General features: G+C 43.3%; 1 protein-coding gene across 1 annotated transcript; it reads right to left on the bottom strand.

Annotated features, from left to right (window-relative positions):
* Window positions 1-14973: 14973 nt before the first annotated feature.
* Window positions 14974-17877, bottom strand: OR10P1 (olfactory receptor family 10 subfamily P member 1). The gene is given in 6 exon segments (XM_019668995.1): window positions 14974-15095; window positions 15098-15217; window positions 15220-15669; window positions 15672-15848; window positions 15851-15936; window positions 17873-17877. Coding segments are annotated over 6 exon segments (960 nt in total).
* Between the last annotated feature and the right edge of the window lie 2030 nt (window positions 17878-19907).

A 19907-nucleotide genomic window follows, 5' to 3' on the forward strand; every position in this document is an offset into this window, starting at 1 on the left:
CTTCAAACAGACCAGAACCCAGGAAGGATGTCACCCCTCAAACCTGCCTGATCGACTCCCGTCTTCCTATATAAGAAAAAGCTAACCTGCAGCTGTCTATCAGGCTCTGCCCTGGCAAAGGAGTCTGCCAGTATTTCTCTTACCCGTCTGTCTTGGCAGCTGTCCACTCTGAGACTCTGGACTATGCCCCCGGCAACACCCTCCACCCCCAGCCCGCCCATGTTTCTCTCCTTATTATCCTTAGCAGCCATCATCTTTGGACACTGACGTGGGCATTTTCTCTCCGCCCTAACTTTAATAAAATGCTTTTTTTGCTCTCCCACTTTATAAAGTCTGTGACTGCTTTTACCTTTTGCAAACAACCAGGGGTTAATTCCAGCCACAACAGCAATGAAGGTTTGGGAGGTAAGAACACTAATAATAGATTTCACCAGCAAGGGAAGGACAGTTTTCTTGATCAAAAAAAGTGCAGTGAAGAGTGTTTTAGAAGACATTAGTCTTCCAAATCCTCCTAGATAATTCTGTTCTAATTGTCATGGTCTCTCTCTTTCCTCATCAAGGCCATGATATTTATAAATGAAATTTAGGCTATAAATTCAACCAACAGTGTAACTCAGTAACCCACAGAATTAATTGCTGAGTTTGGCTTTCAACCATTTCTACCTGTGGCTCTAATATGTAAAAGTTTCTTTTAGCCTTAGAAAATCTGCATTTTGTTGTTTTAGGTGAGAATTTTATTGATATAATGGAGATTATGTTTTCTCACCTTCAGATAGATATCCAGTAGGGTAAGAACAAGTCACTCTGCCACAACACCCTGGGCTTCCTCATCACCACTGAATTGCTCTGTAACAAACTTAGCCTCTCAGATCTTTGCCTTCAGTCAGCACAGTTTCAGATGACCAGAGTGATGATTTAATTGGTTTTTCATCACTGCATCCCATGGGCAGAACATGAATAGTAGAATCACTGCCTATCACCCAGCTCATTCCAACAACCAAATATATGATTTTTTTCCTTTGAGAGACTCTTGTATGCATCTCTTTCTCTGGACAATTTCAGGAAATAGAAACCAACTTATTGTAAGGGTTCCCAGGTCAATCTCATTGTGAGGCTTCAGTCCCACAATAAGTGCTTCTTTGTAACGAGATTTTATCTGCATGGTGGTTAGACTGTATAATAAATAAAAGAAGTCTATAAGTCTATAATATAAAATAAAGTAATGCAACTTGAAGAGATATAAGTTTAAATATAGTCCTATGCTATGTTTGAAATGTGTGTGTTTGGTTTTTAACATTATATTTTTAAATATTTGATGAGTTACTTGTGTCTGGGACTCTCTGGCTTCTTTCTATATGAAACAAGGAGACATCTAGCTGATCCCATAAGAACAACATCCCTGAGGCGACCTTCCTGGGGCAGAGACAACAAGGTGTTCTTCTGTGCCTGCAGAGGCTTCTTGATAAATTGCTGTACCATCCCTGAGGTCATTTCCACTAATTTCCAAGAGTCTAGACACAGCTTCAGGGTGAGCAGGCAAAAAGGAGGTTGGAATTTCAAATGAGATCATGAAGGATATAGAAAAGGGGAGCAGAAACCTCTTCATAATATTCCAGAATATGAGAGATATAGGGAAGCTTCTTGAAGCTTAAAAACATTGAAATTAAGACAAATAAAAGGCATCTAATTTACACCATGCCCTTAACAGTGTTAAAGTGCTGTTAGAAACCAAAAAATTAAGAGTAGGGAAAGAATTATCCAAGATCCCAGTATTAGTAGCAGAACCAGAACTAGAATCTAAGGTTTCTGACTTCTGATGTAGTAGCATATCCCATTCGCAACATGTAGAGGTACAAATACATAATGCCATGCCTGAACATAATATTTGAGCAACAGAATTTGAAACCAAATTAAAATTGTTGAATAGGCTGGATATTTATAGATTTTTGACTAGCCAAAATTATAAGGATGACAGAGTTGTCTTTGATGCCTTCCAACCTACTTATCTGTTCTCAAAAATATTTACTCAACAGCTCTTGCCAACTGCATTATTAACAACTGACAGCAACACAAATACGCACTTAGGAGCAAGTTCTTAGATAAATATTCTTCTTCAGGGATTTTTCACCAAGTGTCCTGCTTACCACTTCTAGCCAGAACAACTATATCCAAGGCTCATTAGTGAATTCTGAGCACAGATTCCCCTGAGCACCATTTGGTTTTTTTCCCCAGAATCGATCCCCTGGGTCTGTAATGCAAGAGTCTATAAAAACAAATGTCCCTTTTCATTGGATGAAATCTGCTCAGAAACCTCTTACGTGACCCAAAATTTCAGAACCTTAGATTTCAGTGGGGGAGACTATGGGCCACAGCACAAGCTTCCAGCCTCATCTCAGGCTCTTCTGCTGCATGGTTTGGATGTTGACTGAGCAACAGAATTTTGTCTTGGAGAGCTATGTTTTAGGATTGTTGCTGCTGAAGAGATAGATATCCAGAAAGAAATGAAGAATGCATCAAAAAATTTTTTCTATGGAAATATAACCCTGTGATTATTTCTACAGAGTTGCCTCCACATTTTGATGCAAGTCTGAGCACTTTTTATGACATAGACATTCAAAACTATACACTCTCTGCTCCCTCTCTGGGGGATCGTCAGAGACCTGAGCTCATGTTGTCCCTGGTTTGGTGAGTTCCTGAGGTTAGTTCCCAGATAACAAGCCATTGTACAGCTTTCCTTGCCAGGCCCCAGAAATGACCCATGCCCAAGGTTTCTGAGTCACTAGGTGAATTCTCTACTGCCTCTGGAAGCTCCCCTGTGCTCATTTTGAAAAAATAGTAGACTCAGAAACCCTTAAAAAAAAATGAGGCCAAAGAATAGTTCTCCCCAAAGAGAAAATGGACCTCCCTACAAACATTGGCTGGCTATGGGAGGGGGAGGTAGGCAGCAGGTCCCTAGGCAAGAATGCTCTAAACTTTTTTAATGATACGCCCCATCAGTAAAAATTGAAGTTGAGGAAGTATCCCCAATATATGTGTATGATAATTATTTTTTTAATTATTTACATGTACTGCTATATAAACATATAGTTTCTAGTTTAAAACACACAGAAACAGAATCTGTGAATGAACTAAAGATAAACTCCATAGTTCATCAACTTCAAGACTTACATTTTGTCCATCGACAGATGAATGGATAAAGAAGATGTGGTATACACACACACATACATACAATGGACTATTACTCAGCCGTAAAAAAGAGGAATGAAATCTTGCCTTTTGTAACAACATGGATGGACCTAGAGTGTATTATGCTATGTGAAATAAGTCAGACAGAGAAAAACAAATACCATATGATTTCATTCATATGTGGAATCTAAAAAAAACAAAGTAAATGAACAAACAAAACAGAAACAAATTCATAGATACAGAAAACAAATTGATGGTTGCCAGGTTGGAGGAAATTTGGGGGGATGGGTGAAAAGACAAAGGGATTAAGAAATACAAATTACCAGTTATAAAAATAGTAACAAGGATGTCAAGTACAACAAAGGGAATATAGTCAATAATATTGTAATAACTATGTGTAGTGTCAGGTGGGTACTAGACATACTGGGGTGATCACTTCATAAGGTGTATAAATGTCTATTCACTATGTTATATGCCTGAAACTAATATAACATTGTATGTCAACATTGTATGTAATTGAGAAATATTTTTAATTTTTAATTTAAAAAAGACATACATTTCAACATTTCTGAAACTGGAAGTCATCTTATGATCAATAGTATAATAGCATAGTGTCATAGTCTAGCTGGTAGCATCTTTTCTTTCATAATGACACATAAAATAATAGTGTATCTCACATTGACTTGTATCTTAAATTTTATGATATGAGGTACAACTAGAAGTCTCTCATATCTCCTTCCCATACTCCAAAGAATCATCTGGCTCACCCCATGATGTGGATGACCCCCACATTTAAAGACCAATGACAAAGACCATGGAGTTCCTGAGCCATTGGTCTCAGGAAAAGGAGTGAGAGAAAATCATCCATAAGAATTTCATAGAGGGCCAGCCGAGTGGTGCATTGGTTAAGAGCTGGCTTGGGACGCCAGCTCTCAGCAATAGGGCCCCACATGAGGGCCAGTTACACTGCGTCCTCTACAGCTAAGATGCTGAACAACAGCTCAACCTGGAGCTGGGCTGCCGTGAGTCCCTGGCGATGGCATAGGTGGCAGCCCCTGCTGCAGTGGGCTGCCATAAGCTACCATGAGAGGCCAGCAGCCGGCTGAGCTACCAAGAGCCGCCGTAAGCGGCCGTCCAGAGGCTGACGACCGATCTGCCTCACCTGGGAAGAGCACAATGCTAATACCAACATGGGCCAGTGAAGCAACGTCCTCCACAACTAGCCAAACCTCCACCTATCCGTTCTCTGTCCATGTGGCCAACTATCCATCCATTTATGCACCTATCTAGCCATCCCTCAATCAACGTACCCATCTATCTGTTCCCCTGGATTTGCTGTCAGCGTAGTTCTTAGATCCACAAAGGGCCTTACCACAAACCCCCTCTAGGGAGCTGCTGCTCCATCCTCATTTCATATCTCTGTGAATGAGGCAGGAGTGCCACCCCAGAAGCAGGGAGTTTGGCCCACTTTCTCTGTCCTCACACCCAGAGGAACAGTGCAGCCAATGTACACCAAAGACCTCCCAACATCACCACATTTCAGAATCAGAAGGCTTGTCTCCTGGCCCAAGCAGAGGGACCTCTGAGCTGTTGATTCACAAACTGGCCCCCATACATGGGGTCAGGAAGACACAGAAGAAAGAGACAGACTACTCCAGATGAGTAGGTGGCAGTTTTAACAGACAAGGAAACTTACCAGGCTTGTCTCATGCACCGCAAGATGAGTAGCTCCTCGCACCCGCCCGTCAGAAGCTTAAAAGCTTCTATAGAGGCTTTAACAGGATTCACCTACGTATACCATCCAGGTAGTCTCAATAACACTTTACTCTCGCGAGGTTCCATCCTTGAAACGGCTCTGGCTGTGGAAACAGAACTACATTCTTAGGACAGAGGAGGCCCTGAGGAGCCTCAGGTTGCCTGGATCTAGCTTGCAGGTCAACCGGTGTGGTCACAGCCTCTTGATGACTTCCTCCAAAATGAGCTGAGAGAATAGGAGAGTGCTACCAACCCTGCTTTTCTATTCATCCATGAAAGACTTAGGAGGAGACACTGATGACCTCCACGTTCTCTTCCTAAGGAATATCTCACCCAACTCACCCACATCTGTGACAGAATTGGGGAAGAAGGCAGGCATAGAAAGAAAAAGGGAAAGTAATGAGAGAGTGAAATCAGGAAAGATGGGAACTAAAAAGCAGCGTAGGGCAGAACTAGAAGCCAGGGTGCACTTCAGGGGACAATAGATAATCATTTATGTAAATCTTTCATGACTGAAAGCCAAAGACTACCGGTTTATCTATCCTCTGACGTAAACTGGATCCTCACTGTCTTTGAACCCAGTGAAATCAAATGATCAATCCTATATTCCCATCCTTGCAATCATCTCTGATGCTAAATATGATATCAGTGTATCCATCAGGGTTTAAGCAGAAATATGATTAATTCAGATAATTAGGTCCTTACAACACAAAATTAATGGAAGGACTGGAAGAGAAGATTCTCAGCTAAGCTTCTAAAAATGAGTTTTAGAAAAATGCTATAAATCAGACCTGCCAAGGAATCTGCTACCACTGCCCAGATCAAGAAGGTAGGGCATTAGGAGGTCACTGCCCCGGCTTCTGGGTCCAAAACCTCATCACCTCCCACCTCTATCTGTGCCAGGTAAAATGGATGCTCCAGACCCTGACTCTTGGCACCCACAGTGCTCGGGACCTCTGCTACCATTGCCACAGAAAACCACAACTAAATTTGCCAGGAGAAACAGCAAAGCAAGAGAAGCACAGCCGCCTCCTCATTTCTTCTGTCTGCCATATCTCACACAGATACTTCGGCTTGGTAAAAACTAGGTCACAAGTAGAGCCTGAGCGATAAGGAAGTTTGAGGAATATACTCTTTCACTTTCTAGACTCCAGGAGATGGAAAGTCATGTTATAAAGGAGTTGGAATGAACTTGAATGAGCAATCTGTAATATCTGTCAAAACACCTCAGCTAAGCTTTTTACCAACTCCTCTTCTAAGCTCTGAAGCAACAGCTATGAATAAAACAAAGTCCCTGCCTGAATGAATCATACTTTTTAGTGGGGGAGACATACACTAACCACTTAAACAAGCAAAAAAACTATGTATTATATTTCTAATTGAGATAATATGCAATAAAAAATATGAAATAAGGTGATCAAGGAATGGTGCTACTATGTCTAGGACAATTTGAGAAAACCTTTCTAAGGAGCTGAAACTTAAATAATGAGAAGACACCTGTGGGAAAATCTAGTATAACATCCTCTGGACAAAGGAAATAGCAAGAGCAAAGAACCTGAAGTATGCTTAAGGAAGAGAGAGAAGTATGGCTGGAGTATAATGGACAGGGCGGACAAGAGCAAGGTGTTTTAAAATGGAGGCTTTATTATTATTATTCCACCATGGTGAGGACAACAGATCAGGAGACAACCATTGAAAAGGTAGTTTGTTACTCACTGTTCCCAAGAGGCGGGGGCATGCCACACCACACAGAGCCACATGGAGAAGCACCAGGGTTGAGCAGAAAGTAGAGGGAATGAGGGATAATGCAAGCAATAGCTTTTATTGTGGCTTTCATGGGATGGAATGGGCAAGGCAGGGTAAACAGACTAAGCAGGTATAGGATTAGCTAGCTTGAATAATTTCAGTGGGCTCTGGGTTTAGGGGCTGTCTCTAGTTGTCTGGCCCTGGGATGATTAGGGCAGAAGAATATTGGCCCAGAGTGTCAGAAGCCAATCAAGGTGGTGGCTGAGGGTATGGACTCTAGATGGGTTTGTCTGTATGTGAAAAACATGCTTGCAGGTAAGTCTACCCAGGGCCACTAAGGCCACAGATGTCAAAACATCAAAATAAAAAGCCACGGGGCCAAATCATTAGGGTCTTATAAATCAAGGGAAGGACTTTGCATTTTATTCTAATTACAATAAGAAGCTATTGAGCTATGGGAGAGTTTAAAGGAGGGAAATTATATTATCTGACTTACACTTAGAGCAAATCACACCAGCTGGGTGGAGACAGGATTGTGGAGAACAGGAATGGCCCAGGTGATAGACAATTTGCTGAACTAGGGTGTCAGCAGTAAAGATAATGAGAGATGGTTGTTTGGGGTTAAATTTTTGAGGCAAAACTGACAGAACTTGCTAAGAAACTGATGTGGTGTGTTAATAAATGAATTAAAATGGACAGCTAGATTTTTTATCTAAGCAACTGGGTTGCAACAGGTCACTTACTGTGATGGGGAAACTTGAGAGAGGAACAAGAGTTCTACTGGAGACATGGTAAATTTGAGATGCTTCTAAAACATCTAAGGAGAGATACTTATTTGTATATACAAAGAGAAGCCAGGGACAGAAATGTATGTTTGGAAGTTATGCAAGTTAAAAAACAAGTGTTTCAAGAAGGTGAGGGGATCAAATGTGTCAAATCCTGCTTAGAGATTAGGATGAAGACTGAAAATTAAATTTGGCAACATGGTTGAGGTGGGGGGTGTTGGTGATCTCTTTGATAAGAGAGAATCAGTGGAGTTGTAGGGACAAATGGAAAAAATGGGAGATAAAATGGGAGAGGCAGCAAATGTCAACTAGAGGGCATCAGAGGTTGAAGTAAAGGCCCAGCTATTCCAACTAACACCTCTGTTCTACCCTCAAACTTCACCGCCTTTCCCAGACTAAAAGCATTCAGAAGGCTAACTCTCTGTATAAGGACACCTCTAAGTACATCTGCAGTAACATGAAAGACCTAAAGATTGAGGGGAACCCTGTCCTACCTGCCATGAACCTGTGGATAACCAGACAAGAAATGTCTTCACTGAAACATTTTCCATCTAAAAAGAAAACCAAGCATGGAGATCAATGTGACTAAATTATACTTCACCATTATTCACTTCTAGAATTTTACGGAATCATCTACATTTAACAGAAAGCCAAGATTCATGCAGAGGAATAAATTACCTATGGTGATATTCTAGACATAAGGAAGGGAGACCCTCAAATCTCATGCCATTTGTGACCAAGTAGACCCTACAGTGAGTAAAGAGGTGAAATTTAGCCAGGAAAGGGAATGGGTGTGAGAAAAGGGAAAAGGACACAGGTTGACCAAGAGAGATGAGATTAAGGAGAGAGGATACAGCAGGCATAGGGGATCCAAGCAGAATCACCTGGCCTGTGACACTACCTCAGCTCAGAGTTACCCAGGGAAACCACAGAGTCAGGCCTCCAGGTCCCCAGGGAGTAGAGGCACAATAGCCACTAGAAAATAACTGTGGGCACACAAAGCAGAGACTTCCAGAGAGAAGGAGAGAATGGCAGATCCCAAGTGTGTGCTCAGAAGCCCCTGACCTGGTTGGGTGACTATTTCTATCTCCCCCACGTAAGGGCTCCCACTCAGTGCTGGGGAGCCTTGGCCTTTCCCTGACAAGGCTAGGCCCTCCCAGCTCCCTTGCCCCCAAGATGACAAATCCACCCCTCAAGAGCTGCAGTTTATTCCAGTGCCCCTTTAAGGTCCTCACCTCCTACATCCTGTGCTCTCTCAGCTAACCAGTCATGTAGCCAGCTAACCACACTTTTGTCCATTCATCCGCTGTCCATCTAACCAGTTATCCACAGGTTTTCTGTCACTCCTTCCACATACCCATTAGCTGATCAATTTATTCATCGGCCTGTCTCACTAAGACTTACTGAAAAGGACGAGTGATTCTGCTTTGTAAAGAAACATGGGGAGGGGTAAATGGGAAGTTGTTTAAAGGTATAGAGTTTTATTTGTAAGATGAAAAAGTTCTGGAGATTTGTTACACAACAACATGAATATACTTAATGCTACTGAACTGTACATGAAAAAATGCTTAAGACAAGAATTTTTATAATATGTGTTTTTTACCACAATGAAAATTTTTTTTTTTTAAAAGAGAGTCTCAGCTCCTCTTTATGACTTAGGACTTAGTCCTTTTCTCTTCCTCTGTGAGAGATTTTGAAAAAGATAATGGTGTCTCACTGAAGATTGCCCCAACTGTCAGGATGTATGGGAGATAAGAGAAGCTGAAGAGGGAAATTAAAAGAGGCAGAAGAAGATAGTTGCTGAGGAACAGACAAGGGAAGATCTGAGGATCTGGGAGATATTTATCTCTCTACCCTCATAGATAATACCTTGGGGCAAAATGTAATTAGAGTACTGAGAGTGAAGAGACACTTACAGTGTGGCAAAGATGCAGTAGCTATGGATGAAGAGGCCTTGGTGAGCACAGACAGGATAAAGAAGAATCTCAGGTTTCCTCAGGGAAGGAAGTCTGGGACTGCCCCTCATGTCCAGTTAAAGAAAATCCAAAAACATATATTACATTGCAAGACAATGTCCATACCTTTAGCCAATTATTCCACTCCTGAAAATTTATCCCAAGGAAACAAGTTAACAGAAACAAAATGAGACATAACACAAAGATATTATTTGCATCATTATCTAAAATGGCCCCCCAAAATGGAAGAGTTTAAGTAGCAAGAGTATGAGAAGTGTTTGTTAAATGGTAATGGAGATATTTAAGGGACTACTATAAGAACTTTAAAAAGGGCCACTCAGAATACTATGTGATCTCATGGCAAAATACTTCATTGTCCTGGGCATCTCAGAGTGCTGCCCACTCAGGGCCATGGCCTATGACCATTTTATGTCACCATCTGCAGGCCCCTGCACCACTCCACCTTTATGAGGTCCCCCGGACTCCCGACCCTCCAACCTCTAAGGACCATACCTTGGGCCATGCACTGTGTTCCTTGGGCCTATGAACCCCAACTCCTCCACAGCTCCATGGGCCCCTCATCCACAGCGGGCAGGAGGACACCTGGGAGCTGGCTGCTGGAGTAGGCATGAAGATTGCAGAGCACTTCCTGGGCTGCCCTCAGCCTGTTGAGGCCAAGCAGTGGCTATGGCTCACTTTTCTTACCAGCTGCAGAAACCTCAGGGTGCATCACCAAAGCCCACTCTTTTGGGGCTTCCCCCTGAGTAGCCTCAGGCAAGGCTATTTATGGTCAGCTGCAATGCACCATTCCAAGACCCCACAATGCAGTAACCAAGGGCTAAGAAGGTCATGCTCTTACAGACACTTCCAATCCATAGGGCCCTCCAGTGTACCATGATGTACCCTTTGGGAAGCTCAAGTTTAATACATTCATTCAGAAAATACCATGTCAAGCTATGTGCCAGGAATTCGGTGCAAAGGAGAATAAAACACAACCTGATGGAGGAGACAGACCAGTTAACAAGCAATTACAATTTTATATGAGTTGTGTACTAACGATAGCAAGACAGGATAGCGAGGAGCACAGGAAAGAAGTCCTTAATCTAGCCTGAGAGGGACTGAGAAGGCTCCAAGGAGGAAAGGATATCTTAACTGAAGTATGAACAACAAGAAGAAGTTATCCAGAGGAAGAAGTAAGAAAGGAAATAGAATGTGCAGAGGTTAGTAGATGAGCAAGAGCATGGCTCGCTCACTCATTACGATTGAGTATCGTGAGCAACGGGGAAGTGAGAAGGAAAATATGTGGTAACCAAATTGTTGGGGGTTAAAAGGTTAATTAACCACATTTCTCCCCTTTTGGGTTCTCTGCCAACTAGGAAAATACACTGGAGTTAGGACACAAAAGATCAGCTTTATTACTAGGCAAGCTGAATTGGAGGATTGGGCTTGAACCCAAGGTCAAAAATGAGCTTTCTACTCCTCACATTTATCACCACCCCCCAGTAAGGGCAGAGGATCTGTACAAATGACAAGTCACAGGACAAGCAGACCTGTCCCCAGGCTCACCACCTGAAGGATGGAAGAAGGTGTGCAGTCTAAGGCGAGCCAGCCTGAGAAAGAAAGCCAAAGAGGGCTTAGGCCACGCATGCGCAAAAATGCTTTGTACAGTATCACCAGTCAGTAATTTACTCCTCCCATGAGAACAGAGTGAGGGGCTAGAGAGAAAGGTGGGAAGTGTTTCTATCCTTGTTCCCTTTGAGAAGTGGAATTTTAAAAATCCCTTCATCTTGTGGAAAACCTAAGGAGCAGGGTGATAGGTGTGCTCCCACCACCATCCAGATCATGAAAGATGGTGGGGTCACTTTAGAATTCGGGGACTCTCATCCCAAGTGACAAAATCAGATTTGAGTTTTTAAAAGATCATTCTAGCTGTGGTGTGAGGACTAGATAATAGTGACAGAAAAAGGAGACATAGAGACCACTAACTAGTTTATCAGTCAGGACGTCTAGTTGCAAACAACAGATTCCACTCTGGTCATCTTATGCAGAGAGGGATTATTCAAAGTAGCAGTGCACAGAGTCGTCAAGCAGGGCAGAGAGCCAGAGTCTTCAGCCATGCTGCCCGGGCGACACTCAACACTCCACTGGGTGGCCTGGGTATCCACACCACTGACACTAGGAACTTGTTTCGCACAGCACTGCCCAGAGCATACTGATGGCACCCGGGACCAGACACCAGAACTCTGTCACAGCTGCCCCCAAGAGCCAGGTTCCTCTTCCACACATTCTCCAGACCATAAATTCTGCATCCCTCTACCACAGTGCTCAGCTTCAAACCAAAGTATCATGCCAATGAGTCTAACTAGCAGAACCAGTCACATGCCGGTGCCCTAGCTGCAAAGGCAGCTGGGAAAGCAAGTTTTCTGGCTATTTCTTTCGGGAGAGTGGACTCAATGCAGAAAATGTCCCAAACATTGGAGGAGTGTTCAAAGGGTTCTGGAAAGAGACAAATGTCCACCAGATCCCACTGCTGTAACTGAAATCCAGGCGATTCTAACACACTCTCCATTGAAAAGAGGCGAGAAATAGCAGTGCAGTGGACTGGTAGGAATTTGTGGCATAAAGTAAGTGATTAGGGCCTGATCAGGAAGCACACAAAGGCAGTTGAGTCAGAATGAATAGTAATAATAATAGCTAATATTGTTTGAGTACATAATTAGTAAACATGATACTAACCTCTTAACTAACAATTGTCTATTTATTTACCATAAAAACCCTACGTGGTAGGAACAGGGATGGATCCCAATTTTGTGGAACCTAAAACTTATATAATTTGAGATGGCTCTACTTAATAAAATAAAATAAAATTACAAATATAAAATTAGATACAAATGTTTATTTTAAATGAAAAAATAAATTATTAAAATTAGAAATTTTTAATTGGCAAATGCCACAAATGTCATACAATCCAGAAAAATAGTATATTTTTGTTAATTAACTGCCTGGTCACCTCTATAATTCTTTTTATCATACATTGTTTGCTGTGTACTATTTGATTAATTTCATATTCATGACAATCTTGTAATACACTTTCTGCAGAGATTAGAAAGATAATTTGCCTTTTCCCTAGCATGGTTGATTGAAATTTATTTTTCTTTAATTGATAGTTTAGAAAAGAAATTTTTAAGCTTCAATGACTCATTATTTGTAATTTTATGTAAGTTTTTAGATTTGTTTTCAAATTTGGTCAAACCTCAGTCAACTTTCTTTCATATATTAGCTGTAGATTTTCACAATATTTCAAGCTTTCCTGTGAAATGAATTATCTTAAATAGTCTTTGAACTAACCTCACTCATTAGCCAGTTTGTCCTCAAGGTTCTCATTGTAGTAGCATATTAAATTTTATGTTTTCTTCTTTGATGTCAGTATTTTATGTCTACTCAACAAGAAACCTAAAACTTTGTCCAATGTGTTAATACAATTCACTCTTCTTCATTAATTGGATGGTGCTCAAGTTATCTATTGCTGCATAACAACCATCCCAAATCTAGTGGTATTAAACATCAATCATTTTATTATGCTCATACTTTCTGCAGGCCAGGAATTTAGAGCACAACAAGGATGGCTTGTCTCTGCTTCACAATGTCTGTGTCATCAGCTATGCAGCTAGCTAGCTGTACACTCTTGCAAGTGACAGAAGCATGAAGCCATCTGGGGCCAAGCCAGTCCAATTTCAGTGGAGGAAAAAGCCCCTCCCCTTGTCTTATTCATATACTAACTCTATCAGGAAGTCATTCCTTGATCTAACTTTGATGCCTCATGTTGCACTCTCAGTCCAAATATATCTCACTCAGATATATTTGGTGAGACTGAAGGAAAGTGAGTTCATGTCCTCCTCATCGGATCTTTTCTGCATTACAAGAACATAAATATCCACACCTCCCCATGTTTCTTGTCCCCAGGCCATCTAACTCTAACTCATCCCTGGTGTTTAGTCCATTTCCTTGCCCTGAAAATTGGACTGCCCTCTGCTGGACTATAAAACAATAAAAATTCTTTTGGAGGGCAATTTGACAATATGTTTTGAAATCTCTAAAACTATGCATATGTTTTGACTCAGCAATTCCATCTCTAGAAGTTTGTGCTCAGAAACACATAAGTATATAAAGATATAAGTGCAACAATATTTATCTCAGCAATATTTATAACAAATTTTAATTCCAATAATAGGAGGTTGCTTTACATTATAGCACTATATTGTACACCTGAAATTAATATAATATTGTATATCAACTATATTTAAATAAAATATAAATAAATAAGTAAATCATAGTACATGCATATAGTAAGATACAATATGGATATTAAAATCATGCTTTAGAAGTCTACCTATATGGTAAAATTCTACAATATAGCTTAATAAAGTGGAAAATGAAGTTTATAGAACAATTTAGATAATATAATCCTATTTTTAGTTCTTAAAAATGTGTATATATACATATGTAGAGGGAAACCAGACTGAAATAATTTCCCAAGGACATTATTAACACCAAAATGTTAATATTTTCTTTACTTCTGGATGCAAGATCCTCTGCAATTAAGAGTGTTACTTTTGTAAACTGAAAGAGAAAATCAGTGCTGTTTCAAAGGTCCTCATTTATGTGCCTTGAGAGTGATTTCCCTGCTTGTACTGCTCCCTCCAGAGGCTTATTGCTGAATGAGAGTTCATGAACAAGCAAGAATGCCTTGCCAAGAAAAGTAAAACGATGCTAGATCCCTCTCGTCAGCAAATTAAAACGACTCCAAGTAGAAATAATGGACAGTTTGGAAGAAACAAAAGCATCATCTTAGGAGTCTAGGGACCAGATCTGACCTTCTAATCAGGGAAGAGAGATGCATGATCATTTCTACTGTAGCACCAGAGATAGAAATGAAGAGCAAGTCTGCCCACAGGTGAGAAAGAAGCTAAGTAGAGAATATCAACATCTCAGGGATCCCCAGGAGAGAAGTTGTCAGTCAGGAAGGAGCAAAGTAGCTAGACCTACTTAAGGTAGCACCAAGCAGTGCCTGAACTGCCAAAGCCAGGCCAACCACTCCCAGTTTCTCTGCCACCCTAGTCACCCAGATCAAACCTCACACCTGGAGCAAAGGAGCTCTCGCTGTACCAGCGGTGACTGATGTGAGAGACAGAGTCTTGCAATGAGGAGTCAGGGAGAAGAAGAAAGAGCGGAGTCTCCAGGAATCATAGCCCTAATGAGCCTCCGGAAAGACCAGGAAATGCTTGGTCATCACACAAGATGGTCACAGCTGCCTTCTCTCCTCAAGCTTTCCTCAAGTGCATGTTTCTTCAGCTCAACACCTACAAACAAATCAGATCAAGGCCATAAGAAGAGGCCCTGGAGCAGAGCTCTGAGCAGTATGTCAGTGCCTTGTGCCCTTGAGCTAGACAGGCCAAGGAACCCCACACTCACCACACAGAGCCCAGGCCAGACCCCTGAGGACTGCTGGTCCCAGCTTCCCACTCCTCCTTGAAATTGTCCAAGGATCAGGCCCTTATATCCAAGAACTCCAGTGAATCAAGGCTCCAAAGATATCTCTTCACGAGCTTCCTCACTGCCCCTGTGACCTCCTTGTTCCCCAGAATGTAGACAAAGGGTTGGACGTGAGAGCGACAACTGTGTAGGAGAGGGCAAGGAACTGGTCCGCGTCCTGAAAGTAGCCTGCCCATGGCCTCATATAGGCAACAGTCCCAGGCCCAAAAAAGAGCATGACGACAAACAGGTGGGAGAACAGGTAGAGAAGACTTTTCGATGTCCCTGGGATGTCATGACCCCCAGGATGGTGGCGAGGATACAGGTATAGGAGGCTATGATGAGTGAGAAGGGGGTCAGGATAAAGGCTATTGTGAGGGCAAAATTGCCCACTTCGCCCCAGAAGGTGTTTGTGCTAGCCAGTCTCAGCCCAGGCAGAATGTCACACAGGAAGTGATGGATTGTGTTGGCATCGTGGAAGGACAAAGTGAAGATGAAGATGGAGTGTGTGGTGCCGGTGATGATGCCCATAAGGTAAGAGGCCCTCACCAGGCTGGCACACACGCCCAGTTTCATCAGGGTGGTATAATGCAGCAGCCAGCAGATGGCAGCATAGTGGCCATAGGCCATGGCAGTGAGCAGGCAGCATTCTGCGATGCCAAAGAGGGCAAAGAAATACAGCTGGGTGAAGTAGATGGCAGATGGGATGGTGGGCAGGAGGAGAGGAGACCAGCCAGCATCTCGGGCACAATGGTTGTTGTGTAAAGGACCTCCACCATGGAGAAGTGGCGGAGGAAGAAATACATGGGTGAGTGCAGGGCAGGGTCCGCCAGTGCGAGGAGGATGATCAGGGAGCTACCCAGCAAGGTGACCAGGTAGATGCAGAGCACCCCCAAAACAGAGGGCCCCGAAAGGAACCAAAACCTGAGAACCCCAGCAAAACAAACTCAGTCACTACTGTGCCATTGCCACCCTCCCTGTGTCCCCAAGGCCAGACTGGTAGAAGGAGCCAAGAGAGGGCTCTGGCTGCAACCGAGCAAGAACATCCTACTTATCAGGAGTGGGATGGGGGAGCACCTGAGCTGCTAGCAATCCGCTCCCAGAAAATCCTTCAGGACAGAAAAAAGGTAAACTGGGGGAGTTGATTGGCAATGGTTCTTTTCAGCTCCTTGAGGCTGGGAACTTGAAAGACAGCAGGGTGGTTTGTTCCAAGCACCCGAATGCTGGGTTCTAGAAGCAAAAAGCTGGAACTGGTAGAACAGCTCCGTTTGAGAAAATGGTGGAGAATATGGGCAGAAAGGTGGGTGAGCAGACAGACAAAATAAAGCTGGCAGAAGGAGACTGGAAGAAAAACGGATCCACCATGAGGCTGAAAGGCTGTGAGTAGGACATGGATGAGGGCACTTAGGTTGTTTCCAGAAATGTGATGTTGAGCATTTCTGCAATTTTCAGTTAAAAAGAGTTCTAAATTTTAAATTAAAAAAACAAAAACAAAAACAGGAGGAGGGGTAGAAACTGGGAAATGGAACCTACAAAGGGGCAGACATTTTTCCTCAAGAGCAACATAAGTCTGAGGTTTGTTCAAAATGGGATCACATCGCCCCCGTGTGGTAAATCTGCAAACAGCCACGTTCAACGTAATCCCATCTCGGAGCTGTGTGTGAGATGGTAAAAGGAAGGTGCCTTGAAGATCTTCAACTCATCCACACTCCGGTCTACAGAGGAAACTATGATCTAGAAAAGCTCATTTGGTTTACCCAACACACTCAGTCAATTCAGGACAGAGCTAAAACCAGTAATAACATGTCATTTATACTGCATCAGCATTGTTGCATAAATCGCCTTATTTAATCTTGACACAGTGAGGTTTAATTAATCCCACCCTACAGATGAGGAAGTGGGTGAGAGGAAGCATCTTGTCCAGGGTCATACAGCCTGACAGCAGCAAAGCCAGAAGTTAAACACTGTCTATCTGCCCCCAAAGCCAGTGTAACTGAACACTGTAAACCCAGCCTCTAAACCCAATGCGTATCCCACATGTCTGCAATGTGTCTGCATCTAGATCACAGAAAGAAGATGCCTTGGAGACATCTGCTCTAATTCCATCATGTTACAAAGGAGAACACAAACATGGAGGGGAGATATGATTTCTCCGTGGTCACTGAGGGTCTGGAGCTAGGGCTGGAACACGGGTCTCCAGGCTCCTCGTCTAATGCCCTCACTGGGCCTCTGCTCTACTTACCCACCTACTGCAATTGTGTGTGTGTGTGTGTGTGTGTGTGTGTGTGCATGTGTGCCTTGTATGTGCACCTGTGCTACATACTCATGTATATATGGGTGCAGGGACCATCCTACACATCAAAAAAGTAGCCAGGAAAACCCCCAGAGTAATCCCTGAGAACAGGAGCTTCTCCAATTGGCACCTGCCCCTTTGCAGACCCTGGAGGTCAGAATCAGATTGAAGAAATTAAAGGAAGAAAGGGGATGCTGGTGGTGTAAGTTACCACAGCTGAGGACTGGAGGTGCTTCAGTGGGTACAAGATCCCAGGGACATACTATCCTGAAATACAGTGTGCGAGGCCCAGAGGGGCGCTTAAGGCCACTAGGAGGCCAGACATCCTATAAATAAGCTGAGCTCAAGCCTCCCCCAGGACAAGAAGCCCAGGGAAACAAAAAAGGACCTGCCCCAACCAAGAAGCCTCTTTCATACTCCTGCCCAAGCAGCACTGGCAGGAGAGGGGAAAGTGTGGCCAGAGACAAGGGAGCCACCTCCCTGATGCCCCAGAGGTGGAAGTGCCCTGAGTGCCAGTGAGTCATGCCAGAGAACCTGAGGGAAGGTGTGAGGTAGCACGGGAGAGAGGCCACAGTTCCCGTGAAGACATGTACCTCTGATACAGAAGAGCCCACTCTCACCTCATGTAGGGCATTTCCATCCAGTGCCCATCCAGGTTTTTATGTAGGTGAAGTGATTTCCACCAAACCAGATTTCATATTCCTGGAATATACCTGTTTGCTGTTCCCCTGCCTAAGAGCCTTTCTCCATCTTCTCCTCACATTTACATCCTGCCCACCCTTCCAGGCTCAGCACAGACACACCTCCCCAAGAAGTCTCCCCAGGTTCTCCCAGAGAACCACATTACCCTACAGCCCTCCATGTTGTATTATCTCAAAATTTAGTAACTTAAAAACACAAACATTTACTAACTCATGGTTTCTGAGTCCAGAATCTAGGCATGGCTCAGCTGGGTGCCTGTGGCCCTCAACAAGATGGCAATCAAGATGCCAGTGGGCTGCCCTTATCTTTAGGTTCCACTGGAAGAGGGTCTGCTTCTAAGCTCACTCATGGGGCTATTGGCCTCACTCGCTGGGAACATCAGCTCCTCGCCATGTGGGCATCTTCACAGGGCAGCTCACATGGTGGCAGCTGCTTTCTCTCTGAGTGAATCAGCAAGGGAGAGAGAGAGAGAAAGTGAACAAGATGAAAGGAAGCCACAGTCTTGTTGTAACCTAACCTCAAAAGTGACATCCCATCACTTTTGCTATGCACTAGTCTAATATATCACCTAGTCCTGCCCATCTTAGGGCCCTCTCTCCTACCAGCTCTGTCCCCATGTCTGTGACTTGTCCTCTGGAAGCCCAGCTCCTTCCAACAACAAGAGGCCACAGTGTCCTACACAGCAACCCAGGAACAGCTGACCTGCTCTAAGAATCCCCCTACTTCCTTACACCCTGTCCCCTCACCACCTATCCAGGCTTCTGGAGCAAGAATGCATTACACCCTACAGGGAGGTCATTGGTCCCTGCCCACAGTCCTGCCACCTTCTACCTCCTGCTTCCTTCCCAGAGCTAAGGAGAGACTCACTGTTTATATTTGTTTATATAGTGTGTTGTTTCTTCTTGCACAGCATAAATACCTTACCAAGACACATCAAACACCACAAGATGGCAAAAATTAAAAGTAGGAATGAAGGAAATAAAGAGAAAAGAAATGATTTTTTTTTAAAAAGAAAGAAAGAAAAGTAGAGGTATAAAATGGAGCCAGGAATAAAACTAAAAAATGTAAAATGTAATACCTATGCCCTTCCTACAGGTAGGCCACAAGTTTGGCTCAAAACTGTTTAGCAGCAAACCCAAAAAGGAAAGTCTGGTCCATTCCAGAGTTCACAGTGTCCATGAGATAAAACAGGGACAGACTACTCAGGGCAGTACAACTATTCTTGGAGCTAAAACCAAGCAGAAGTTTCTCCCAAGGACACTCCTAGAGAGATGATTGTGGTTCACATCCTTACCATCGCCTTGACAGTGAGTTTCTTAGGGTGGCTTCTAAAAACTGCCCTCAACATAAGGGATGCCATCGTTCCAAAGGACCACTGCAGTTGTGGGAAAGACTGGATGCACTGTGTACCTGCTCTGTCCTGACGGAGCTTGATCTAGGGCAGGATTTCCCAACCTTGGTGTGGTTGACTTTTGGGGCCAGATCATTCTTTGTTATGGGGGGCTATTCTGTGCATTGTAGGATGTTTAGCAGCACCCTTGGCCTCTACCCACTAGATGCCAGCAGTGCTCTTCCCTCCAACTGTGAAGAACAAAATGTCTCCAGAAAAAGCCAAATGTCTCTTGGAGGACAAGATCACCCCCAATTGAGAACCCCTGATCCAAGGGTAAAAATAATTGCTCTTAATTTTTTTATATAATGTGGAGAAGCAAAGAAGGGATCTGGTTTTATTTTTATTATTTTTACAGCTTTTCTTTTTTTTAAGATTTTTTTTTATTGGGGAATTGGGGGGATGGGAACAGTGCTGGGGAGTTGGGGGATGGGGAACAGACAAGTTGCTGTCATTTTTGTTCTTCAATCTAGTTGTGGAGGATGTTGCTTCACTGGCCCAAGTTGGCACCATCATCGCGCTCTTCTCTGGCGAGGCAGATCAGTCGCCGGCTTCTGGACGGC

This window comes from Hipposideros armiger, unplaced genomic scaffold (assembly GCF_001890085.2).
Source record: "Hipposideros armiger isolate ML-2016 unplaced genomic scaffold, ASM189008v1 scaffold_548, whole genome shotgun sequence".
NCBI lineage: Eukaryota > Metazoa > Chordata > Mammalia > Chiroptera > Hipposideridae > Hipposideros > Hipposideros armiger.